The 26,548-nt window shown below is 37.7% G+C and overlaps 1 protein-coding gene across 1 annotated transcript; it reads right to left on the bottom strand.

Moving 5' to 3' along the window:
- Window positions 1-25,860, bottom strand: ywhag (tyrosine 3-monooxygenase/tryptophan 5-monooxygenase activation protein gamma). The gene is made up of 2 exons (NM_001078841.1): window positions 25,634-25,860; window positions 1-2,843 (listed from the first exon to the last, which is right to left on the bottom strand). Exons 1-2 carry the CDS (start codon window positions 25,718-25,720, stop codon window positions 2,187-2,189), a joined length of 744 nt encoding a protein of 247 aa, NP_001072309.1. The 5' UTR covers window positions 25,721-25,860; the 3' UTR covers window positions 1-2,186.
- Window positions 25,861-26,548: the final 688 nt, after the last annotated feature.

Genomic DNA, 26,548 nt, shown 5'->3' on the forward strand with positions numbered 1-26,548 from the left:
TTTTTAAGCAAAATTATATTTGCATGTCACAATAGCAACATCAATATTAGACCAAATATGTGCCTATTGCACTGTGGTAGATACAATCTACCTTTTCCTCCTTCCTTTCCAATTGAGAGACATGATTTTCACATAAAAAGAAAAAAAACATAAAAAAAAGGCAATAAAATTGAAGACTAGTTTGTTTTGCCATAGGAATACATAACATCTACTGTATAATTTAATTCCAAGCTACGTTATAGAAATACAACACTAGCATGCACAATATTGTATTGAGATTAATGCAGCGGTAATCATTTCATTGGAGAAACTGTTATATAGGCAAGTGCAGATACAAAAAAAAATGCTGCTTTAACCCATTTCTTTATTCCAAGCACTTGGAGACCTCTCAAAATATTTAAGGTTTTATAGCAGCCAGAAAAAAATAGTAATGTAATTCCAGTAAATTACTTTCAGACTGGACAATGTTAAAATTAATCAAGTCTTTCTTTTTATTTATATGTGTTTTCCTAAAGGCGGTGTTCTGATCTGCAAACGATGCTGTAGTTTGTTATTACAAAAAATAACAGACATGTTAACTGTACCATTGTTATATATCTCCTGGATTTTATCATATAGTGGCAAAGATGAACGTGATTTTACTGGAAAATTGATAATATCCTGTAATTACCTATGGCTCATAAAAAAAAATATATATAATCTGCTAATTTGAAAGGCATCAGTCCTTCCAATGTTAAAACAACAGCAACAACAACAACAAAAATCTATACAGATTTGCTTAAAAACTTCTAAACTAAAACGTTTAGAACTTTGGTTATGAGTCAACAAGCCATTCAGGAAATTACATAAAGCAGGGTTTTTCTTATTGGGCAAACTCATTCGTATTCATGCAAACACAGAGAATACATAAACTTCAAACCATTTGGATTATAACCCTTACTGTTGGACACAGTAATAGTTTAACAAAGTAAGACACTTAAGCTTTCTTGCATATTCATGCCTTGCAATTTTACAGTTGGCCTACAGTAAACAGATTTTATAGGTACGTGTTCCTTTACCTGCCTAGAAAGGGAAAATGTCTTTGCCTTAATATGCTATGAGCTAGTGACAACGCTTTATACTTTAGTGTACTCCTCTATGGGATTACTCACTTTCAGATGCTAGAATGCAAAGGAAACAAATCATACAACATATCATTTTAGGGAGAACTAGTACAGCTGCAGAACATGTGGCATTGCTGTAGATGCCGTGGAAACACGGAGAAGCGTTTGTTTATGAAGATGAATTAAAAGCCCAATTATTAAAGTGTATTATGTCACTGAATTTTTAAATAAAACCAATTAAATCCACAATGGATAATAAAGACAACATAATATTTTTCAAGGAAAACCATGCAGTGAGAGACTGAAGTGTGGGGAATATCTATATCAATTTCTAAGATGTGGCAGTGAAACAGCAGTGTACTTTACAGACCTGAAATCTTAATTCATTTTAAAATGGTTACAAAAGTTATTTTATTTCCTTTCTTCAGCCCCATAACTGCTCTTACCAACCTACACTGCCCTTTTTTTAAAACTGTCACTGATGAGCCATCAAAAATGCAACCATGGACTTAAAGCAAAAGCAATACTATGATAACCAATCTTTCTTTAAAATAAAAAAAGAATTCTACCTAAAAATACTTTGGAGTGAACACTGTATCAACTGGAGTAATGTGGAGTGCACAAAGTACACAAGAGCAACATATTAAATAGATAAATAGTATATAGCATGAAGGGCAAGACGTGCATTTAGCTAGAAAAAAAATAAATATAAAATAACTTACTGGAACCACAAAACTATTTTAAAAAAAGCCATTCCATTCATGTTATTCCTACTGTTAAAACTCTTCCTAAATATGTCTAGCGATAACTTAAAAATAAAAACAGCTCCACTTGTATTAACTACAGAACAGTCCATGTGCCAGTGTGAGGCTGCCGTTCCATACCAGCACAGCCAGTCTAACTTTCCATTCGTGGTGTTTTGGCAAAATGTCGAAGAGGCAATCAAAGACAGGTGGTAGGGTCTTCCCTGGGGAGGATGTCCCTTCCATACCATCCCCCAACCCTTAACCCCCCACTTGTGGGAAAAAAAATAAAGACTGCGGTAGTAGCATCAGCGTGCGGCTGCCAGTCCCTCATTACATTTTAATTGTTGCCTTCCCCACCGTCGTCGTCTTGCTGGTCGCTCGTCCAGAGCGTTAGGTTGTCACGTAGAAGCTGCATGATGAGTGTTGAGTCCTTGTAGGAGTCCTCGTTCAAGGTATCCAACTCGGCAATGGCATCGTCAAAGGCGGTTTTGGCCAGATGGCAAGCCTGTTCAGGAGCATTTTGGATCTCATAATAGAACACAGAATAGTTCAGGGCCAGGCCAAGCCTGATAGGATGGGTTGGCTGCATATGCTCTTTACTTATCTCATGAGCCTCACTATATGCTTTCTCGGAGGATTCAACAACTGTCGCCCTCTTCTCACCAGTGGCCACTTCAGCTAGATATCGATAATAATCTCCTTTCATCTTCAAGTAGAACACTTTACTTTCGTATTGGGTTTCACTGCAATTCTTGATGAGGAAATTATCCAAAAGGCTTAGCACATCCTGACAAACTGCTTCCAATTCCTTCTCAATTTTTTCACGATAAGCTCGTACCATTTCTATCTTTTTTTCATTGCCATCTGCAGAAGTCTTCTGCTCAATGCTACTAATAACCCTCCAGGATGAGCGCCGAGCTCCAACTACATTCTTGTAAGCAACAGACAATAAATTTCTTTCTTCATTGGAAAGTGGTTCATTCAATTCTGTAACCTGCATTTAAAAAAATTGGTTTAGTACAAGAAACTAAAACATTTTTTCATACTTAAAGGAACCTCAAGTAAAATGTTACATGTACAGATTACTTTTTTTTTTTTTACAAGTATGTATATTCTAATCAAGCTTGAGCCAGAAAGCACACCTCCAAATCCCATATCCATTATACAAAGAGAGGAAGATGGTAGTAACACCCTAAATACATGCCCAGGTGCATTTATTAACACTGGAGACATCGCCGGTGATATTGCCTATAGCAAACAATCAGCAATTGGATTTGAACGGTCACCTATAAGTTAGAAAACAAAAGCAAAGATCTCATTGGTTGCGATGGGAAACATCACCTGTGATGTTTGTTTCAAATGTTAATTTAATATGCCCTAAATGTAGAGGCAATGGAAACTGTAGTCCCAAGTGCATTATATTCAGTAACAGGCTTTACACCAGCCACTGTATTGTTCAACCCTTTTAGTCTCTGCATTGTTCACCTGTTTACACCTAAGACAGATTGTAGGAGCAGTGCTAGCATTGTGTCACTGTATGAACTGCCTGTCCTATGCTGCCTGTGTGTGCCATACTCTGCCCGCCCTATGCTGCCTGTGTGTGCCATACTCTGCCCCCCTATGCTGCCTGTGTGGGCCATACTCTGCCCGCCCTATGCTGCCTGCTGTGGGCCATACTCTGCCCACCCTATGCTGCCTGTGTGGGCCATACTCTGCCCACCCTATGCTGCCTGTGTGGGCCATACTCTGCCCACCCTAGGCTGCCTGTGTGGGCCATACTCTGCCCGCCCTATGCTGCCTGTGTGGGCCATACTCTGCCCGCCCTATGCTGCCTGTGTGGGCCATACTCTGCCCGCCCTATGCTGCCTGTGTGGGCCATACTCTGCCCGCCCTATGCTGCCTGTGTGGGCCATACTCTGCCTGCTCTATGCTGTCTGTGTGGGCCATAATCTGCCTGAACTATGTTGCCTGTGTGTGCCATATTCTGCCTGCCCTATGCTGCTTGTGGGAGGTAAATATGGCAGGGGTTTGATCTGGGAGTTTGTTCCGCCACCAAGTGGTTTATATGAGAATAGCACCCAAACAAAAGGAACAATAGCAAAAGATGAGTAACTGGGACAGAGAGATTGAGATTGAATAGGTGAGATGCTGTACAGGCTGGTTATGAAAGCAGGGGATCATGAATAATGAATTGAGATGGATGCCTACACACCACTACACCACTATTAAAGCTTAAAAAATACATTTATTGGTTCAAGAGTAAAATGTTAAATTGTAGATTAAACTATTTGTAATGCACATAGTGTAATATAACTTTACAACCACAGATATCCTTACATAATCTCTTTACTTAAAACACAAACAAAAACAGACAAGCTTAATTGTGAACGCGAGTACTAGAATGGACACAACCGAGTATGCAAAGATGCTATTCACACTTGAACTCAAATGCTCAAAGCGACTCTGGGCCAGCACTTATGCTTCACTTGCCACCATGCCATACACTCTTCACATATTCCCTGGTCTTTTATTCACAGAACATGCAAGCCATTGTGAGAATTGGTTGAAGGATAACAAAGAATCACTGCATTGTTTCACTGGTAGGAGCAGTGAAGACAGATAGTGGACCAATAATAAGAAAACCAACAGACATACAAATAAACTTGCTAAGTAATCAAAAACATTTCACTACTTAACTAAGGCATTTCTTTAGTTCAACTGTTGTCACACGCATTTCAAACCCTTCTTTGTTAACCAAAATGCACCCATTACTGAAGCAGTTAGCTAAAATCCATTGGGGTATATTTATTAAAAGTTTAAATACAGGTTTTCCTGATATTACACTAATGGTCTTTAGCCAATGAACTCTCAGCCACTGCTCTGGTCTGTCCAATTAGTCTTGATACAAATAACCTAGTTAAAGAGTCAAAGAGGAAACAAAAGGATGATTAAGACTGTAGAGGAAAACCTAACATTTAAGTTCCCCATATAATACTCTAAACTTCTCCCTGGAAGAGCTAAAGATTCCATGTTGTACAGGAAGGGCATGGTACCAACAGAAAGGCTTCCACTGAAATAAGGGAGGCTAAATCCCTAAATTTTAATTTAAAAAGGAAGAGCTGTTCATGATTTAAAGAACTCTTAACAACCCCCCTCCCTAAAAAAACCTGTTCATTCAACTTTTAATCATATTGTGTACATGTTTTTTATTTGTATTGTACAGGTCTGGGATCTGTTATCCAGAAACCCGTTATCCAGAAAGGTCCGAATTACGGAAAACCCGTCTCCCATACACTCCATTTTAATCAAATGGTTTAGAATTTTAAAACTTGCTTTTTCTCTGTAATAATAAAACAGTACCTTGTATTTGATCCCAACTAAGATATAATTAATTCTTACTGGAGCCAAACAAACCTGTTGGGTTTAATTAATGTTTTATTGATTTTGTAGTACAGGTATAGGACCCATTATCCAGAATGCTCAGGACCAGGGCTATTCCGGATAAGGGGTCTTTCCGTAATTTGGATCTCCATACCTTAAGTCTACTAAAAAAATCAATAAAACATTAAACTTAATAGGATTGTTTTGCATCCAAAAAGGATTAATTATATAATATAATTATATATAGTTGGGATCAATTACAAGGTACTGTTTTATTACTACAGTGAAAAAGCAAGTTTTAAAATTCTGAACCATTTCATTAAAATGGAGTGTATGGGAGACGGGCTCTCCATAATTCGGAGCTTTCTGGATAACGGATCCCATACCTGTATCAATAAGGTACGGGGATCCAAATTATAGAAAGAGCCCTTATCGAGAATACCCTTGGTCCCGAGCATTCTGGATAACGGATCCTATACCTGTACAATATTTTATTTTCAGCTTTGTGTTTTCAGCTCTTAACTTCACTAAAAAGGTTCTACATGATGGAGGCTTACTATTTATGATTGACCTGCCAGCAAGTTGTAAGTTCATGGTCTTCATGAAAACATTTTTCATCTAAGAAAATTCCCTTTCCATTACTGTCCCTATCAAGAGATTTGGGCAGACATTGCATATGTAGAATATATGACCAACAACACAGACTCCACTTCAGTAAGGAGAGAGCAGCACTGCTTCAGATGCCAAGTTGTCAGAGTTATAGAGACTAAGTGGGACAAGAAAAGGGCCATGCGGGAGGAGGCAGTATAGACTATAGGAAGATGGCTAGACAGACTACAACTAATAAAAAAATAATTACAATACATACAATGCAACTGATCTATCAACTATATGTACAAATATACCAGAAGTGTTTCAAATGTTGGTGAACTCGAGAGAGAGGCAAGAAAATGGTCCAATGTGGTTAGAGGAAATACATACATTTATAACACTTCTCCAGTCATTCAGAAATTTAAGGTATCTGATCCCACATCTCAGATGACTTATAATGGCCCCATGCCACATACACAACATTGTCAGCCTTGTGATTAACTGTATCAATGGCACAATACAAATCGCCTGAATTAGGTCAGCTAATGAGCTCAATTTTAACTCAGTTTGGTGCAACTGCCCTACCAATATGATCATTATACGGTACCACAAACATACAAAATCTTACAATGTACAAAAGTACATACAGGGAGGACAAGTATTATCATAAATACAATAAATAAGTATAAATATACAGAGATTATGTGCCATGTGGTATGAGACACAGTAGGAAGAAGGTCCTTGCCCCATAGAGCTTACAGTCTTATTTATAGAAATAGATCACAGAAATCATTTGTGTTAACGAAAAGTGGTGACAGTCCACAAACCACTACTATTGACCTACCAAATATATATAGAAAAGTTTCTTACTTGTACAGAGCTGTGAACATAAGTACTGTAGCACTATATTAATAAAAATATACATAAATAAATACTTTTGTGTTATACTCATTTATTTTACAGGCCAAGGGACAGTTAGCATATTTTCTTTAAAGGTATATTGTCTTGATATTTATGGTGTACTTTTTATTATTAAATTACTCTGTTTACAGAGCAAATAATTCATTCTACCATTTAAAATTGTATTCTTGAACCAAAAAAAAAATTTTTTTAGCTGCAATATTGTATAGGCAGGCAACTAAGTGAACTGTGCCTGCTTCTAAACTTTCAGAAAGAGCCAACTCTACACATTAGGCTGATGTCACACAGAGCGAGTTAGTAGCCCGCGACAGATCTTTGCTACTGCGGGTGACTATCCACCAGCACCAATAGGAGTCGCTGGTGGAAAGATGTGCCAATGGTCGCAGGAAATTGTAATTGGTGCGTGAATGGCCACCTTTACTACCGAGTGCTATTCTGATATCTACTGGCAGCTGCTATCTTGTTCCATTCCCATTGTTCTGCTGATCAGCTGCTGGGAGGCTTGGGAACGAAATTGTGGCTAGTTCTCTACAGATATAATATGATTTAAAAATAAAACAAATAATAAAAAATAATTCAAACACTTCAAACACGCATAAACAGAACGGAGTTCTTGTTACACAAGACATTGAGTATATAAATAACAGTGGATTTTAAGTTTTTTCCCCCTTCCTCCAAAACTTGTGGAAGTGGAGTAGTTGAAGGTAGAGCCAGTAACAATTACATCTTATGTTAAGATATTCTTAACATATGCTTAAAGGAAAAGTAACACTAAAATTTTTAAAGTAAAAAAGCTATTCTACCCTGCACCAATAACTGCCCTATCCTGCAAACCCCTTAGTATTTTAAATGCTTTAATAGAAAATACCTGCTAAAACTTGGCTTCCTGTCAATTGAACTACGGCAATAAGGCGAAGGAAGGAGCTGCATCCACTATGCGACGATCAATTGATCAAGCCTAGCCTGACTCCTTCCTATACAGAAAGAAGGCTAAGCTCGATCAATCGATCGTCGCATAGTGGATGCAGGTCCTTCCTTCGCCGTATCGCCGTAGTTCAATATCCAATCATACCTTGTATTGGAAGCAGCACACCTGCAACTGCACCTGAGGAAGGGGCGTTCCCCAGAACGCTTGTGCTGCATTTCTGCTGACCTGTTAACCGTTCTTTTGAAATAGGTGATGATGGGTGTGTTAACTGCCATAATATTGCAGGGTGCACACATGGTGCTTGGTCAGAAGGAGCTGACAATATTGCTTCCTTGGACTTCAGTAAAAAATACTCATTCACACAAGGACTTACACGAATAGTCATGGGAAAACATGTTTAACATCAGTTAATAGCTTCTCCATTGAAATCAGTAAATAGATTTTTTTATATTTAATTTTGAAATTTCACATGGGGCTAACCATGATCATCATTTCTCAGGGTGCCATAGCAATGTGACTTGTACTCTCATAAACTTGCAGCTCAGCAGTAAATTGTGACTGAAGTTTGAGTGGTATCACCCCTCTCCCTTTCCCCAACAGCAGCCGATCAAAACAATGGGAAGGTAGCAAAATAGCAGCTCCATGATACCTGTATTGCTAAAATTGGTAGACAATTAGTAATAAATCCAAGTCCGGCTTGGGCCTTCAGTTATATGGGAGTAAGAGAAACAATATGTTACATAAAAGCAGTTAAATGTGCAGCGCTGGCTCTTTCAGAAAGCTCAGACTCAGGTACAATGCACTGAGATGGCTGCCTTCAAACAAATATTACAACTAAAAAAAAATATATGTTGGTTCAAGAATGAAAATTTAAATTGTAATTTTTTGCTATGTAAACAGTATAATTTAGTAATGAAAATAACACCATGTATACCAGGTTCTGCTACATGGGTTGTGTTGTTTCTGTGGCATCAGAGCATAACAGAACATGAGGCCATGACCTCCGTCCTGAAGATGAAAGTTGAGATATCCGAAAGTACTAGCTTGGTAGATGGAAGGCTGATGCTTGAAATTCACTAACAGCAAAAATAGTACAGACTAAAACTGCAAGGCGACATGAACATAAGATAGTTGCATAGAAACTAAGCCTCACTCGAGCAAATCAGCAACCTCCTGCAAATATTCATAATGCTTAAGGCTAATGTTCCATGGAGTGAGCGAGTCGCCTGCAACCAATCTCTTCCACCACGGAAATGCCTTTCCGCCAGCAACAATAGCAGTTGCCAGTGAAAAGGCCCAAGCATAGCTTTGGCTTTCCGAAGTTGCGCGGTTACCTGCAGGAGGAAACATCATGCAACTTCGTAAAAGCCGAAGCGATGAGTCGGCCTTACCACCGACGCATCCTGTTGTTGCCAGTGGAAAGGCATTTCGGAGCCGTTAGTTGCCCACAGTAGCTGAGATCTATCATGGGGTGACTAACTCGCTCCCTGGGACATAAGCCTAAAGAAGAAGGAAAGGCATTTTGCATTTTATTGGCAATAGATTAGTCACATTAGAGCCACCTAGAACGCTATATTTATTGTTCAGAAAGCTTTACCATATTCAAGTAAATGGCCATAGAAGCTCCCTCTCTTTGTTTAAGATAGCAGCTGCCCTTTTAGCTTGGCTGACTTCACTTTTGTGCCTGCACACTGCTCCTGGAACAGCTCTAAACTCAGATTACACGGCAGAGATGGAAGAGGGAGGATGAGAAGGGAGGGGGAGAGAGGGGCAAATTAAGCAGGCTTATGCTCTGCCCTGAAGGATTTTTCTGAGAGCAGGAAGTCTGACACAGAAGATCATGTGTACAGAAAAGAAAATAAATGTGTTGTTTCTTTTCACAGAGCAGCAGTTCTGTAAGAACTGATAAAGCTTACTTAGTATTTAGCTTTCCTTATCCTTTACGGATAAAGTCTACGCACAAACGTGGTCCTTTAGAACCTCCAATATTTATACATTTTCAAAACTAAAAACTTTAAGGGTTTTCCCATAAAAACAATCAGATTTCAAATGTGAATATCACATTATGTCATATATCCAATACAGGTTTCAAATTACAGGAAAGCAGATCCACCAAAAAAAACCTCTTAATTATAACAAAGGGCCTTTTAAATAAACGAATGAAGGCAAATTATAAAAACATTTGAGCCTGCTGTATCTAAGAACAAAGGATCCAACTGTGACAATGAGCCTTTCTCACTAACACAATTAGAGACACTCTTTGTCCCCACAAACGTTTCATTCACGTTCCATGTCATGTACCCATTATGCATTGCTACAGTTTTTACAGGATAAGATTTGTCAAAAAGCTGTTTTCCCATCATGGTGCAGGCTAATAGAGAGCCCACACTCTGGTAAGGGGAAACAATAATTTTTGAATGCGAAGCCACCTGCACCAAGGAGCTCCCAGTGCGGGCACAAATGTTCAGACACTTAAGCACAGTGTCCAAGCTTTAACTCATTTAGCACATGGTTGTGACACAGGCTAAAAATGTAAATGAGTTCCAATCTGCTGTGGTCCACTTCTTGATGTATCAAGACCTCCAGACAACGTTTCAGGCACCAGCTGCCTTTCTCAAGTGCTCTATTAACTGCATGTATCCAAAAAAGTCAACAACAATGAACATTTTGGCAGCAACTTATGCCACAAAAAATTATATCTGAACAAATATACTCTAAACCTGGCCTTCTCACAATTGTATATATGAGGGTTATATTGTCATTTCTGGTTTAATGGCAATTTCCTGTATATAGCATTAGGAAAAAGAAAATGTACATTTTCAGAAGATAGTTTTGTATTTAAAGCAGCACTTCCTTCAATTAATATAACTTTTGCCTAATCAAAAGCACTTTCCCAATATAAGTTTAAAATAATGAACTATAATACTTTTTTTCACATATTTTTTACAGCCCACACTCTGCATGCCCAATTAGCAGCTAATTTAATGCATACTCAGTATTCTACTGGTATTTGATTAATTACCCAGCATGCATCTTAGTTAATTCATAATTAGATAAGCAGCACAGTGATATTGTATGCTCAAGTAATGCAGACACTATGGGGCACATTTACTAAGCAATTTTTTTTTGTTTTTTACTTCTAGATAATTTCAAGATTTGTGAATGGTTTTTTTTTACCAGTACTCTGTTTTTCTGGTATTGTTTCTTGAAAAATTTTAGTTTTTTCGAAAATAACTCACATGATTCGTGATTTATTAATGCTTAGTTCACTTTTTTTGGCAAAAAAATATTTGGCAGGTTTGATCTGTATAGTACCATTAAGTCCTAAGTGATTTTCAAACATAAAGAGTGATCGTGTTTAATTCAAATTTATACCATGTCGTCAAAACGAATTTTAGTAAATGAGCCCCTAAGGCAAGAGAATATTTGATCTTAGAGAAAGCTCGCCTTAAAATTTGAATTTATATGGTGCAATTCAACATAGTATATGATTTTCTAATTATCTACACTTTTCAGGCAGCTCTCTGGCCTCAAAGTGTTCTATGATTGCTCATGGGTTAATTATTCTATCAACCATGAAGCAACTTTGAAATCAAAATGTAATTTGAACAGCAGAGGGCCTGAAAAGATAGATAAATAATAAAATTAAGGCTCTGAAGTGGTACTTGAAAGTTTGTGAATCCCTTGAAATTTGGAATATTTCTCTAAATGACCTAAAATGTAATGTTTTTCACATCTAGTCCTAAAACTAGATAATGAGAACTAAGGATGGGTTGTAGTGTGGGTTGACTCTTTATAGACCCACAACCTACCCTATCCTGTACTCAGCCTGGCCCGACAAGACGGAACGCACTGCTGTAGTGGGTGGGGCAGGCTATGGGCAAAGTTTAGCCCTCCATTAACTAAAGTGATTTGTTGACATCAGAAGACTGAACTGGAGCTGCCCTTTGTCACTCCACTAGAAGCTGTCCTCATTGGTCTCCAACCCATAAACTTGAAGATTTTAAATTAAAAATGAAGAAAACCTCAAAGAAAGCCCTGACAGATCCTAGTCTGAGTAATTAATCACATGATGTATTAAAATACTTCTGGACCTGGCATTTTAAAATAGTTCCCTTTTACTTTGAAGGGTATATTTTTTTATCTTGTTATTCTTTGATGTTTTTTTTTTTAATTTTTGAGCACACTACAGTCATATGCTAAATATCTGCATTCTTATGAAACCTAGCATTTTTGCAGGAATTGGCCAAGTGTTCATTTGAACGAAATCCAAACCTTAAAGTCAGGTGATTCACTACAGGATTATTTTGAATCCAAAAATTAAATATTTTTCATATTCCTAGTATGCAGAAAAAGGGGAACACAAATAATAAGCATACATTTATGGCAGGGGAGTTGTACTGGAGGCCCACTGTACAAAATGTAGCTAGCCAATATAACCCTGATCTAGACCCCCACTTTTATGTTATTCTGTTGTTTGTAAGAGAATGTAATATGAATCCAACTTATGGATGGGGGGGCAACTGTGGGGCAAATCAGGGCAGACTGTTGGTTTCTCTGCCAGCATACTAATGTCTTGTGCATTATTTTAGCTATCTGTAATTCTTTTTTATCTATCTGTAAATCTTTCTTACTTTATTCATTTAAAAGTGGATAAGTAATTGATTTTGCCCTACAATTACCTTAGGAATAGGTATAATTTATTACCCAAAAATGAGTTTTAAGAAAACTCAATTCCATTTTAAGCAAAAAAAAACAAAAACAATCTATCTTGTTCTTCATGGAAACTAAGCCCATAAATCCATGTTGGTGACAAAACAATCCAATAGGGTTTCCAATGATTTTATTAGACTCAAGATATAGTGATCCACATCATGGTAAAAACCCAGGTCCCAACCATTTTGAATAAAAGATACCATGCATGTAGTTTTATGTTTTTTATTTGACTGACAAGATTATTGTGCCTTTCATGCCTTTAAAGGGGACTTGTCACCCTAAGACATAACTCCAACTTATTTTCTATATTGTTAGTTAAGCAAAATAAACTTTACTTACGCTATATAAATAATATTAATCTTGTTTCTTTCCGTCTTGGAATTTATCAAAGCAAGCAGGCAGGCACCATTTTGTGGACACTGTTATGAAGGCAAGCTGTGTATCATGCCAAAATCTTGTTTATGTGCCAGAATGGGGGACCAGATGCCCATACTCTTGCACTGGCTACACAATTAGATGAGGAGGAGGGAGGGGGAAAGATATGCAGTGACATCTAGGTGGTGCTGAACAGAAAGCTTAAGTTATTGTCTGCCCCGCCTCTATTCCTAAGGCATAGAGACGGGGCAAGCAATATAAGATTGACAGCTGGGATTTTTAAATGCCTTTATAATGGGTTTGGATGTGTTAATATAAAAATGAATTTGGGTTTCATGTTTAATTTGAAAAGGACTTTTATTATACAGCTTTTTATGTCTGGGTGACAGGTCCACTTTAAGATGATAAAGTAATTGTATCCAAAACAGAATGAATTGAGGGAGCTTTATTTTTAGTACAGGTATGGGATCTATTACCTGGAATGCTTGAAACCTGTTTTTTAGAATAAGCTATTCGGTCATTTGGAACATAATGCCTTATGTCTACTAGAAAAAAAAAAAAAGCAGTTAAACATTGGACTTATGTAGCTTAAATGAAAAGCAACACAAACACTTGACCTTTAATATATTCCATGTAAATACTTTAATTAAGATAGGTATCATAACAAATACAAAATTATAAGTGGTTTTTGAATAAAAAAATACATTACCACTGATTTATTGGGCAAAGCTTGATTGGGGATCTAGGGACTGCATGACTTTCAGTTTATTTCAGAAGTTAATTTGCAGCAATCTTTACTGACTCTGGAGTCCTTCTGCTGAGTGATTAATGAGCCTTTAGGCTACTGCCACACGGGGCTGACATTCTGCCTGCGGGGAATGCATTGTCTCTACCCGGGTGTGGGCAGACACTGCAGATATCAGATGGAAATGAGAAGTCTAAAGTTTTTTTTTCGCCAATATCCCCTGCTCCTGGGCGGAGGCTGATTCCGGATGGTGCAAGTGTTGGGACTGGTTCTCAGCCTGAGTTTTTCCACAGACGTGGCACTAGCCTTAGCGATGGTGCATGGAGAGAGATGGAGGAACAGACTGTTTCTCCTTTCCAGCTCAGTTTGTATGCATTTAAATGTAAATACATTGTGTTACAGTTCCTTTAAGCACAAGATACAGGCTTATTACAGAACACAAAACACTGGTATGGGATCTGTTATCCAGAAACCCGTTATCTAGAAAGCACTGAAATATAGACCATCTCACATAGACTATATTATAATCAATAAATTAAAATTTGAAAAAATTATTTCCTTTTTCTCTGTAGTAATAAAACAATAAATTGATACTAAGATATAATTAATTCTTACTGGAAGCAAAACAATACTATTGGGATATTTAATGTTTAAAATGATTTTTTAGTACACTTAAGGCATGGTGATCCAAATTAAGGAAAGGCCTCTTATTCCAAAAACCCCAGGTCATAAGCATTCTGGATAATAGGTCCCATACCTGCAATTGTAAAACGGACTCTATGGAAGGTTATCGTACAGTATTTAGGAGATTTCTGGATATTGGGTTACCAGATAAAAGAGGCCATACCTGTATTATTACTTAGCTCTATTCAGGCCTTCACTTCTCAGCTTCAAGTTGAAGAGTGGGTAGATGTCTCATGTCTGGTCTCCCTTAACCGAGCATCTATGATGCTGTTAATCCTTAAATTGGCCATGCACAAGCTGATACTGCCTGCCAACACCTTATCAAGCAAATTAGGTGCGGAAATGTGTGGCACTATATAAATACAGAAATAATAAAAAATAAATAAAATAGGTGGCCACATTAAGAGACAGCATTCCAAGCACACACACTGCTAACAACAAAAAAACACCCTCTAGTCCTGGTTTATTCCTTTACATATTTTTGTACCTAAAAGAGCAAGCAAAAGGCAAGCAAAAGGCAAGCATTTAAAAAACAATTTCCTGGAAGTAATATTGCTAGAATCTTTACTTCCTCTGCTTTAAAAGGGCCCTGTCACCCAGCAAAAAGCTTTATAATAACAATTCTTTTCAAATAAAACCCAAATTCTTTTATGGTTATTGAAGAACCTACACTTGTTATAAATGTATTTAAAAATCTGAGGTCAATCATATATTGCCAGTCCCATCTCTATGCCTCAGGCTTAAAGGAACAGTAAAAAAATGAAAGTGTATAAAAATAATTAATATATTATGTACTATTGCCCTGCACTGGTAAAAGTTGTGTGTTTGCTTCATAAACACTACTACAGTTTATATAAATACCCTGCTGTGTAGCCATGGGGGCAGCCATTTAAATTGAAAAAAGGAGAAAAGGCACAGGTTACTAAGCAGATAACAGATAAGTAGCATAGATTCCCATTGTACTCTACACAGTTTATCTGTTATCTTCTTATGTAACCTGTGCCTTTTCTCCTTTTTTCAATTTAAATGGCTGCCCCCATGGCTACACAACAGCTATTTCTATTAACTACAGTAGTCTTTCTGAAGCAAACACACAACTTTTACCAGTGCAGGGCAACAGTACATTATATTTTAATTATTTTAAAACATTTTTATTTTTTAGTGTTACTGTTCCTTTAACAATCGCTTTCACTTTTCATTCAGCACATCCTAGATGTCACTGTACTGTGAAATCCTAGACTGAAGAAAACAGGAGTTATATAATTTATATAATGTAGGTAAAGATTATTTTGCTAACTAACACAATAGATAAGGATCCTGAATTATTTCTTAGTATGGCAGGTCCACTTTAATGCTGGGCAACCACCACTTGATTTTGATGACCACATTGTTTTCCTCCTCTATCCTCTTCCAAGTTTTATTAGGCTCTGCATTATATCTACTGACTTAATATTAAGTGTCTTTCTTCACCCTTGTCTGGCATGGATTGATTCAGCCTGGTTAACATTGAACTATACACCAAAATTTGCCCCCAAATTTTTAAATATGTACAGTTTTGTTTGGTCTAGCCTAAATTTGTTCCACACTCCTACAATTATCTAATCCGAGACAGAAAGACTGGCATATTTAATCGTTTGTGTTTTCCAAGCCTTCAGCTCAAAGGGAAGCAGTCTCTGAAATGAGAGAGCTCTACTGATCTTGTCTTGTGCTCAGAATCCTTGCTACATAATATGACACGACTGCTGTTTGAGTACCTCTAGGTGTTTCTCCCGCTCACCAAATATTTTTTTGTACATAATTTACGATATTAACTGTCACTGTAACAAAATACTGTATGATCTGGCAGAGTGGTAGCAATCAACAACCATCAGTCTTTTCAAAGAAAGCCTTTCTATTTTTAAAGTCCTAAACTTAGTTTTACACACATCACTTGTCCTTTTGAACCCCCTGTACAGCCAAGGGCTTTAAACTGGACTAAAGGAGGATTCCCCAATATATAAATGACATCTGATAAAGAAAGAGTGCACAAAGTGCCAATAAGCATACCTTGAGAGGTGATTAGTTTGGCCAAAGGATAAAGTGAAAACAGCTTACCATTATATTTTAAAGCAAAATCTATTTTTAAAGACAGCTTCTCATCATCCCTTAAATACCTATGGGATCTTACTTTGAGTCCTTTTCCTGAACTCAACCTCCCACCCCTAAGGTTATATAGGTATATTTAAAAAATCTCTTATTTAAACCTTAAAGGGGTGGTTCACCTTTAAAGAATGTATGTAAATCTTTATTTATAAAGTGCTACTTATGTACGCAGCGATGTACAGTAGAGAAATTAATACAACAGGGGTTATTAAAATGATAAACACAAAGTATAACAATAAATACAAGGTACAGTTGCAATAAGTTAAGAATCAAAGAAACAAAAGGATGGAAGTCCCAGTCCCATAGAGCTTACAATCTAAATATGTTATTTTTAGTATGTCCTAGAATGGCTAATTCTAACCAACTTTTCAATTGGTCTTCATTTTTTTTTTTATAGTTTTTCAATTATTTGCTTTTTTCTCCTGACTCTTTAAGGCTTTCAAACGGGGGTCATTGGCCCCAACATCCAATAAACAAATGCCCTATAAAGCTACAATTTTATTTTCATTGCTACTTTTTATTACTTATTTTTATATTCCAGCCCTCTCCTATTTGTATTCCAGACAAATAGTAGCTTCAGCAAGCTACAGAAATCTTAACAAGCAACACCTGCACTTAGATACAATTGTAACTAATAAGCTAAACAGGTCTCTTGGGGGAACTAAGACCCCAAAACCCCCAGAAATGTGTTCAAACTTTAAATAACCTTCCAAATTTTGTAATAATGGGAGTGGTATTTAGGGGGTGTGGTTGCAAAAATGGGCATGGTCAAAAATTTTCACAGCACTACGTGCAACATTTCTTTTTGTCTCTCTTTTAATTTTTTAAATGTTGGGAGGTATGCAATAAGACTTCACTGCTACACAACTTTAATAGCTTGGTAGCTGGACATGCTAATAAGGTGGAAATTATTGAACTGCATGTTTAAACCAGCCTGTGTATTACAGGATTAAGGGACAAGAAAATCCTTACTCACTGCGGTTAGCAAAAGGTTAAGCACCCCAGTGAATTCAGTTCCTATTTTCTTGGGCCAGTGGTTCCATATAGAAAACACACAGTGCAGCCAAGTGAAGACACACATATTAGCACTGCAGGACTCATGCGGGAGTCCAAGCCTTTATGAAGGAAGCCTGGGAAAGTTAAATAAGATAGCAGCTCGATAATGCTGCACTAACTTTTCTGTGCCCATGGAAAAAACCTGGCGGTTCAATTCACTGATAGTGTCTAACATCTTGGCACCCCCCAGTAAATAAGGCTTTACTTGTCCTTTAAAGGACAAAGTTTACCTTTCAGTTTATTAATTTGTTAATTAATTTCAAATAACTGAAAGCTTGACGCCCTTTTAAAAACATTTCATAAACTCTTAAACTCAATCACTTAGGGGCCTATTTAAAAAAACGTTAGAATTTTTTTCATTTTCACAAATCATGGTTTTTAGCGCTAAAATTTGTGGATTATACTAATTACACAAAAACACGAAAAGTTTGTAATTTATTAAGCAAAGAAAAAAAAAATATAAAAAGGACAAAAATACGCCATCTAAAAGTTGTCATGTAGAAGACAATGGGAGCTGTCATAGGCAAACTGTAACAATCTTATTTGCGGGTTTTAGAGGTGTTATTTGACGTTTATGAGTTCTTTTCATTTTTTGTTTCGTGTATTTTAACTTGTTCATGCTGTTTCAAGTCAGATATTAAGTGACTAGACATTTGTGGTTTTGTGGTTTAAAAAAACTCTAAAACCACTAAAATCAGATGTTGATTAATCTGCCTCTTAACCTGAGCTCCAAAAAACAGCTTGGCTGATGTTAAGAAATGTGTGATCTGACTATCTTTGTAGTCTCAACTACATGGTTATGACAACTAGAGATGTAGCGAACTGTTTGCCGGCGAACTAATTCGCGCGAACTTCGGGTGTTCGCGAACGCGCAAGTTCGCGAACTTTCTGCGTATGTTCGCAATTTGGGTTCGCGTGGCGTTTTTCCGCTGCTTTTTTTCTTGGCCTAAAAACGCCGCGCAAGCCATACATGGCGTTTTTCAGCAAATCCAGTTCCCATGGTGGTAATAGCGCGAAATAGCAAAAAACGCCACGTATTTCCACTAGGTCTGCCAGCTGCCTTTGCGATTTTACGCAACGCTGTGTAAACAAAGTATTTTTCAGCGAAATTTTTGCCCTTGATCCCCCTCCTGCATGCCACTGTCCAGGTCGTGGCACCCTTTAAACAACTTTAAAATTATTTTTCTGGCCAGAAATGACTTTTCTAGGTTTTAAAGTTCGCCTTCCCATTGAAGTCTATGGGGTTCACAAAGTTCGCGAATATTCGCGCTTTTTGGCGTAAGTTCGCAAACGCGTTCGCAAACTTTTTTTTTGAGGTTCGCTACATCCCTAATGACAACCTGTCAGTATATAAATTACATATTTGAAAATATAGGTTGTATCCATACAATGTATCTATTGCACTATAGTACCCATGCCTGGATGTACAAATTGCTTGGGTCACTATGTGTACCTTGAGCAAGAAAATAGGTCTGTTGCATTGAAACCCAAAAAGGAGTTAGGTTATATATTTGGCATATAAGATGTTTTACTTCTACGAAAGTCGCAGATACCAAAATTCCATTCGAAGGATATGGAAATGTCAGTATAGATGAAAAAAAAACCAAAACTAGTTTATTTTGATTTTGTTTTTCTGCATGGAGAGATCTCTCCGCTATATCTCCCGTAAAACAGGTTCTGAATAATCCCTACCATGAAATTGAAATTGTAGTGGGTGAGCTTTAGCCTATAGGATAAACTCATGTAAATGGGATTTTTTTAGGAGTTTGGAATTCATTCCCAGAATTCCTTTTGTTTACCATGAAATTGACAAACTAATATTTGCTGTATTTCCTTTTCCTGTGGATCACTTACCATTCTATTTACCATTACTAAGCGATAAAGATCTTGCGTGTACAGGGTGATTACTCTGTAAATTTCATTAGGGTCTGTAGGCTTTACATACCAATGTACAGTATCTTATCCCACCTTCCTATCTTTTGTACATCAAGACATTGTTCTTTGTTGCAGTTCCACAACAAGCTAAATGGAATATGCTGCTAACTATGAAATACAGAAGATAAACACTGTATTAATGTACTTATGTACAAAATTCAGAAAGGCTGGACAGATAAATGGGATATCACTCCAACTTGAAGCTCAGCAGTAAAGTGTGATGCAGTTTATCAGAGCACAGGTCACATGGCTGTGGCACCCTGGGAAAAACAGATTTTAATGCAGGATTCTGCAGGAGAAGCGCTATTAGCTGATGAGTTTTGAAAAAAAACATGTTTTCCCATGACAGTAGTTCTAAGGCATTCTGTGCATTAAGCTACCAAGAAACGCACTCAACTCAAGCAAAACAGGTTTTTTTTTTTTTGTGTGCATATATTGCAATATACGACAAGCTGGTCAACTACATCAAAGTCATCCCTGGTCTGGCCAGTCCTACACTCACTTTTATCTGATTCTTTAATAATTCTACTGCTTCAATATAGATTTAAGTCCCTTCCTTAAATTGATATTAAAGCAGCATTCTTAATGAATCAGATAAAAGTGAGTGTAGGGCTGGCCATAACAGGGATGACTTTGATGTAGTCGGCCAGGTTGAAGTATATTGCAATATATGGACAAACAATCCCTGTTTTGCTTGAAGGGTAGCTTAATGCACAGAATGTCTTGCCCTATAGATACTGATAATAGGTGAGTGTAGAGGACCTCTTGTTGTTACTAAAAATCTGTTTTATAGGAGGCACAGCTGACAATTGTCTCTCCACACAAAAAAAAAAGGAAAATCAAAATAAAAGAATGCCAATTGCAAATTGAGGAATGTGTCTTCAACCCTTATGGCCCATGTAAAACCACAGGCAACAGTTATGTTGTCAATGCCAAAAAACCCACAATTTACAAATGAACCCTTTTGGTGCACCTTGGTGTATTTCCCTGCTTAAGATACACATAGTGCATTAGAGCCACATATTTGTGCGTTCAGATTTGGGTACTGATTTGCAACTGTGTGGATACAACCTACAGTATTTATTTTTTTTTTTTAAATATATATATTCATATACATCTTTATAAGGCTATAGTTTCATATTTGTAATCATTTATGTGTCAATATGTCAACATATCTCATTTATATAGGTAACTGGACATAGTGCAAATCCCTTGAAATTCATGGCTATGTGAGGAATCCCTTCAACGGAAACGGATAACAGGGGCTATGAATTAAGGCCAAAGCAAAAAGAAGTGTGGAAAATACACAAATTATTGTCTTCGTTCAATAATAGATTAAAAACGGACTAGGGGGGGAATGTAATATTAGGAGCAAAGTTGTTTCCGTTCTTATTACCATTACCATCATTTACTTATTACCTGTTAAAAAGCAGACACCTTGTTGGTTGGGTTACTGCACCTAGCCAAACTGTGCCTTTTATTAAATATTGGCTTTTTATTTATTGTTATGAATTTAGCTATTGATATCTAAAAAAAAGTCAAGGGGGGGGGGGTGCCTAAGATCAAAACTTTCCTTCTCCTTTAAAGCCAGAACTGTAAGATGCTCTTTATAGGCTTTATAATGGATAATTGCATTCCTGAAAATTACCTAATTTTTTAAGCTTTTGTATTTTGGGATATATTGAGAAAATTCTTTTAATTTGTAAAATGTATTTCCTTTTTCTCTGTAATAAGTGGCAAAACAATCCCACTGGGTTTATTTAATGTGTAAATAATTTTAAGGTATGGTGATCCAAATTACATTAAAAAAAGATCTCTTATCCAGAAAACCTCAGGCCCCAAGCATTATGGATAAAAGATCATATACATGTGTAATATGTGTGTTATACATACAGGTATGGGACCTCTTATCCATAATGTTTGGGACCTGGGGGTTTTCCAGATCTTTGTTATTTGACCACCACAGATAGGATTGTTTTTCCTTCAATAAGGATTAATTTTATCTTAGTTACGATCAAATACAAGGTACTGTTTTATTATTACAGAGAAATTTAAACAATAATTTAACCCAACCAATTATTTGGTTTAAATTAAGGACTATGGGAAATAACTGTCCCGTAATTTCGAGTTTTCTGGATAACAGATCCCATATCTATATCTTGGTTTTAATAATCAGACTATAAAGTATAACAGCATTGCTTATATTCTTTAATAAAACTATCATAGCAGCATTCACTGACAATCATTGCTTATCCAATAAACTAAATCCCCTGCCACCTTTTTATCCTAGGAAAGTCATATGACAGAAGAAGGGAAACAGAGGCTGAAGCTTCCTGATTCACTGGACGCAATACTCCTCCCACATAACTAAAAATAGCATTTACTGTAAATACTCGAGGTCTGGGCACGTATGACCGCCTTTAGTGACATATGATGCAACTAAGGAGGCCTGTTTCCATTAAAAAAAAACAAAAAACTTTAAATGCCCAAATTTTATTAGTAAGTCGCACTAAGATATAGAAATGAGTGCCTAGTCCCTATTCTTAGGAACTACTTCCCTCATTGGGTAATAGGTAGTTAAGATATACAAATGAGTGCTATATTTAACTACCTATTACCCAATATGGGTGGTAGTTCTTAAGAATGGGGACCTAATTTCTTGATACACTAATACACGCATATTCTTTTATTAAGTAAAACACTTTTCCAACTTTTAGATTCAAAGATTATGCTGTGCCTGATGCAAGCATTTTGCATGGTCAGTGCTCCCTTCTTACTACAGTAATTGATTGTCTGTCCTTGTAGTGCAGCTTCGCTGATTGGGTTTGATGCACTGAGCCTGTTACAGGCTGTGCACAGAGCACCTATCTATTGAATCCTGTAGTCCTGTTGTGGACGGTATGAATAAACTTGTAAGTAGAGATATATCAGGCATAAACATTTATTATTTATAGCTATTGCTTAGAGGTTCTAAATATATGAGGACCATAATCATCTATTCTACAATATGGAAATCAGAGCATTTATAAGAGCTCACTGCACAGAAACATATCTGGAATTTTGAGAGAGGTCAAAAGGATCTAAAGAGTTGCTCACAAAATACTCACAATTTATAAAATGTATATCTTGGGAGACTAAACATAAGCACTTTAATATTTTGCAGAGCAGATACTTGTATATTATTTCTCCACAAATGGAAGGCCCCAACTAAGTCCCCAACTGCATAATACAGAACGGTTTGTGACTTACATACATGTGTCCTCTTGTTTTAATTGGTAAGAGTATACAAATTTTGATAAGACCACCTAAAATGTTTCACTTTATTAACCCTGACAAATGTCAGTAGCAGAGTTTTAATATATTTCAGATAAGGGATATATATCTTCAGAACCACCTACAAAATGAATGGCTACATGACATTAATACCTTGGAATTAAGCCATTTATGCTGTCTGGTAACCACCTGGGTGCAATGCAGATTTAGTCTCCTTCTGACATCATCATAGGTTGCTATGGAAATCAGTGAGGCGACTTTTTTCAGATAAGGTAGATGAGGGCAGGGAAGGACAAATTGTAGCCTGACGGTGTAGCTTCACAAAAATGGGGCTGCAAAATTTTATGTTATTTGTTTAATCATTTTCAAAAGCCATCTGATAAAATATAACAAATCAATTACAGACATCAGTTACATGCCATTTGTTCCCCTGCTGCTAACAAACTTGAATATATGCAGATCTAACATAATTCGCTAAAATAAATTCACAAAATAAATTCACAAAGGGTAAAATGAAAAAAAAAATCAATACTAACATAATGTCAAAAAAAGAACATATATCCACAATACAAATACAGTGGAATATATACAATATATATTTGTTCTTCCATTATAACTAAGAGAAAGAGTGAGAGCTCGTTGGCAATATGGTGGAGATTCAGTGCCTGGAATCACTGAAAATCCCTACAATCAAGTATAAAAAATAAATAAAAAGGACTTTGCCATCCTTTTAAACAATTGCCTTTTTCCCCCCTCGATTCCCCTCCCTCCTTTAACCAGTCCAGCCTCTCTCTGCAATATGACAAATGCAGAATCTTCTGGAAGGGCTGGTACTGCCTCCCACTACTGCTTTGTTTCACAAAGATCACATCATAGGCCAGATTTTAACCCTGTCTTTCTACTTATTTCCTAAATATTTTTTTTAAATCATTTAAATACAAAATAAATTGATTTAATATAAAAGGAAAGCTCACAATGCCTGCATGTTTTCATATACCAGGTAATTCTGCATGAAAACAGAATATAGTCCTACATAAAAATAATTTTCTCTGTGAAACCTTAATTATGCATTATTTTATTGAAAAAATACCAGATTAACTACTACCAGCAATGTCCCCCCAAGCAGTTCTTTGGACTGTTGAACTACAAATATTAGCTAAAGGAAATGGGACCTGCATTTCAACAGCAGGAGGGCCACAAGTTTGACAATCCTGTTTTATGACCATTTTGTATTGGAATAAATACAAGGTGGCTGATGCCGGTTTTAAGATGAACACTACTAGGGATCGGATCCTGAGCCAGAATTCAAGTCTGCATGGAGGCTGTACACATTAATGGCAGGTGATAACATATGTTGGAATGCCCTAAGATGTATGCAATAAAGGCATTTTAAACAAGAAATACAAAAAAAACTATTTTTTGTCTGTATATGCCGATGAGAAGTGGCCATTGGAGAACCTGCACTAATCTAAAAGAAATCCAAGGTATTGTGCTGACTACTACTTGCAAATATGTTCAGATGATCAAAATGCCCCAATTTTGATCATTTAAACATATCCTATCACCTGCCTTTAATGTGTACAGCCTCCATGCAGACTTGAATTCTGGCACAGGACACAACTAGTTCTAGACAACTTCAGATAGAAAGTTAATTCATATTCCATCTTAGGACTTATAATTATGCGCACATGCCATAGTAACACTATGTCCCAAGTGTCATAACTACAGAAAATAACTGTAAGGATGAAGATAAGGGAGGGATGAAGGGCTATCCCAATTTTCTAATGTCTACTCCACAGGCCCCTTGTCTGACAATACAGAGAGGAAGCCCAACATGCATCTCTTCAGCAGTTGCTAAGCGTCACCACCCCTCCCTCCCAACAGCCAAAGTACATACATGTACACTTAGGCATTCCCCCCCCATAGAATTGCAATGGATTTATGGTGTTCCCTTTCTAGGGCCCAAGGGTAAATGCAGAAATAGCTGCTGCTACCATTAAAAGGTTTGTCTGCAGATGAGAAGTGTCTTTATAAGTCACAGATACCCTGTGTGAGCAGCAGCATTTATTTGACCTATAACTGAAATGATTTTACAACCAGGCCAGTGCAGTCCCACAGAAGCTGAGAGGATGCAAGTCTGACATCCCTGTCACAAGGTCTCCAAATGTTACCAGTAGCAGTAAGAATGCAGCAAATTAGGAGAATCTGGGAGGGGCCATGGGAAGATATTCCTGGGCAACCCCCTCACAGTTATCATCAAGGCAACACAATTCCATTGTGAATAAATGATGTTCTACATAGGCGTCTAATACATGCCATGCCTGGATACTGGGAAACAGCACAATGACAGGAAACACAACTATGCCTCAATACCTTTTATCCATTCTTAACCAAAACTACATTGTTGACTAATTGGACTATCCTAACATTACTGAACTACAAATCTCAGCATTACTTGATGTTCTCAGCTGGAGAGTCAGACTGTAGATGCCCGCTGCACACTAATGCTTCTAGGGAAATCCCTTACACTTTCCTAAAGCAGGAATGGGCAGCGTAGTCCAGCCAACAGTGGCATCCAGGTGGATAGTAAGTGATAGATCAACTGGAGGGCTGATAGATAAGTGACAGATCAGCTGGAGGGCTTATAGATCAGTTGGAGGGCTGATAGATAGATCAGCTGGAGGGCTGATAGATAGATCAGCTGGAGGGCTGATAGATCAGCTGGAGGGCTGATAGATAAGTGACATATCAGCTGGAGGGCCGCAGGTTGCGCATCCCTGCCTGGAAGTGCATGACTAAAGGTCAGCTGTTTGACAAGCGGTAAAAAGGAAAATGACAGGTTGCAATATCTATATCTATCCATCTATATACAATCGGTAAGCTTCCCTACATGCCCACCTCGGAACCACATGGAGATACACCTCTGCAGATGTGTCCATAGTACAAATGCATTGATCCCTTATCATAGTAATAAACTGATGAACAACTATGAGGTCGGCCACACACATTCCCTCCAGCTCTCAATCATCGCACTTACGGCTTTCATAGCAGCCGCCATATCATCATAGCGCTCAGCTTGCTCCGCCAGTCGGGCTTTCTGCACCAGCTGCTCGCGGTCCACCATGTTGCTGAGTGCGAGACCGTGCGAAGAGAACGTGCGGATGGGTTCGGGGCTTGCGACTCGCACTCGACTGCAGCGGAGACAGCGCAGAACAGATGCAGAGGCTGGACCAAGGCAAAGCCTCCTTAAATGTCAAATGCGTCTTTACAGCTATCTGCAAGTCTTCCTCCTCTCGCTGTCACCTACTAGCAAATAACGGCTGCTTGCCTATCTAGCTACTACCCAGTCTGTAGCACCTCCAGCGACTGCCTCACTCCAACTCCGCCTCCCAGCCTATTGACGTCACTTGGAATAAATATAAGTCCCGCCTACTTGGCGCCGTCACCCACCGTACAAGGGCAGCAGTTTGTGCTTCGATCACTAAAAGGTCTTGGTTGACTGCGGGGCGGTGGTTCCAGGCAGAAATAGTGCGGTACAGGGTGGCAGGGTAGATCCGCATGGTTTGATGGGAATCGTAGTTTTCTTAGGCATGCGGTACCGATGTGCATGTAGGGAAACGCCTTGAACAAAAGACTACGTCTCCCTCCTTGCTCTCCGGCTTCTAGTCGCTTATCGCCTGCAGTGATATTTGGGATATCTCCAATTTGATATTGTCAGTAGCTGCTAACTTGAGAGTTTAACGGTAACATTTATCATAATCTTGTTCCAAATGGGTGTTCTGTTTTGTTAAACGCTGAATGGTGTACCGGGAATCCAATAAATCTTCATAGTTCCATCAGCCTGACCTGACGTGATACTTGTCCTGTTACTCTTGGGTGCCTTGTAATATTCACACAGGTAGAGTCATTCCATTGTCAGAACAGTTCAGAATGTGATAGGCTCGGAGGCCTG

This window comes from Xenopus tropicalis, chromosome 2, assembly GCF_000004195.4.
Source record: "Xenopus tropicalis strain Nigerian chromosome 2, UCB_Xtro_10.0, whole genome shotgun sequence".
NCBI classification, from domain to species: domain Eukaryota; kingdom Metazoa; phylum Chordata; class Amphibia; order Anura; family Pipidae; genus Xenopus; species Xenopus tropicalis.

Bases quoted from the DNA above. Each gene is read 5' to 3' on its own strand.
- ywhag (NM_001078841.1), bottom strand. From the start codon at position 25,720: ATGGTGGACCGCGAGCAGCTGGTGCAGAAAGCCCGACTGGCGGAGCAA. The intron at 2,844-25,633 runs GTAAGTGCGATG...TTTTAAATGCAG, and splicing joins TGGCGGCTGCTATGAAAGCC to GTTACAGAATTGAATGAACC.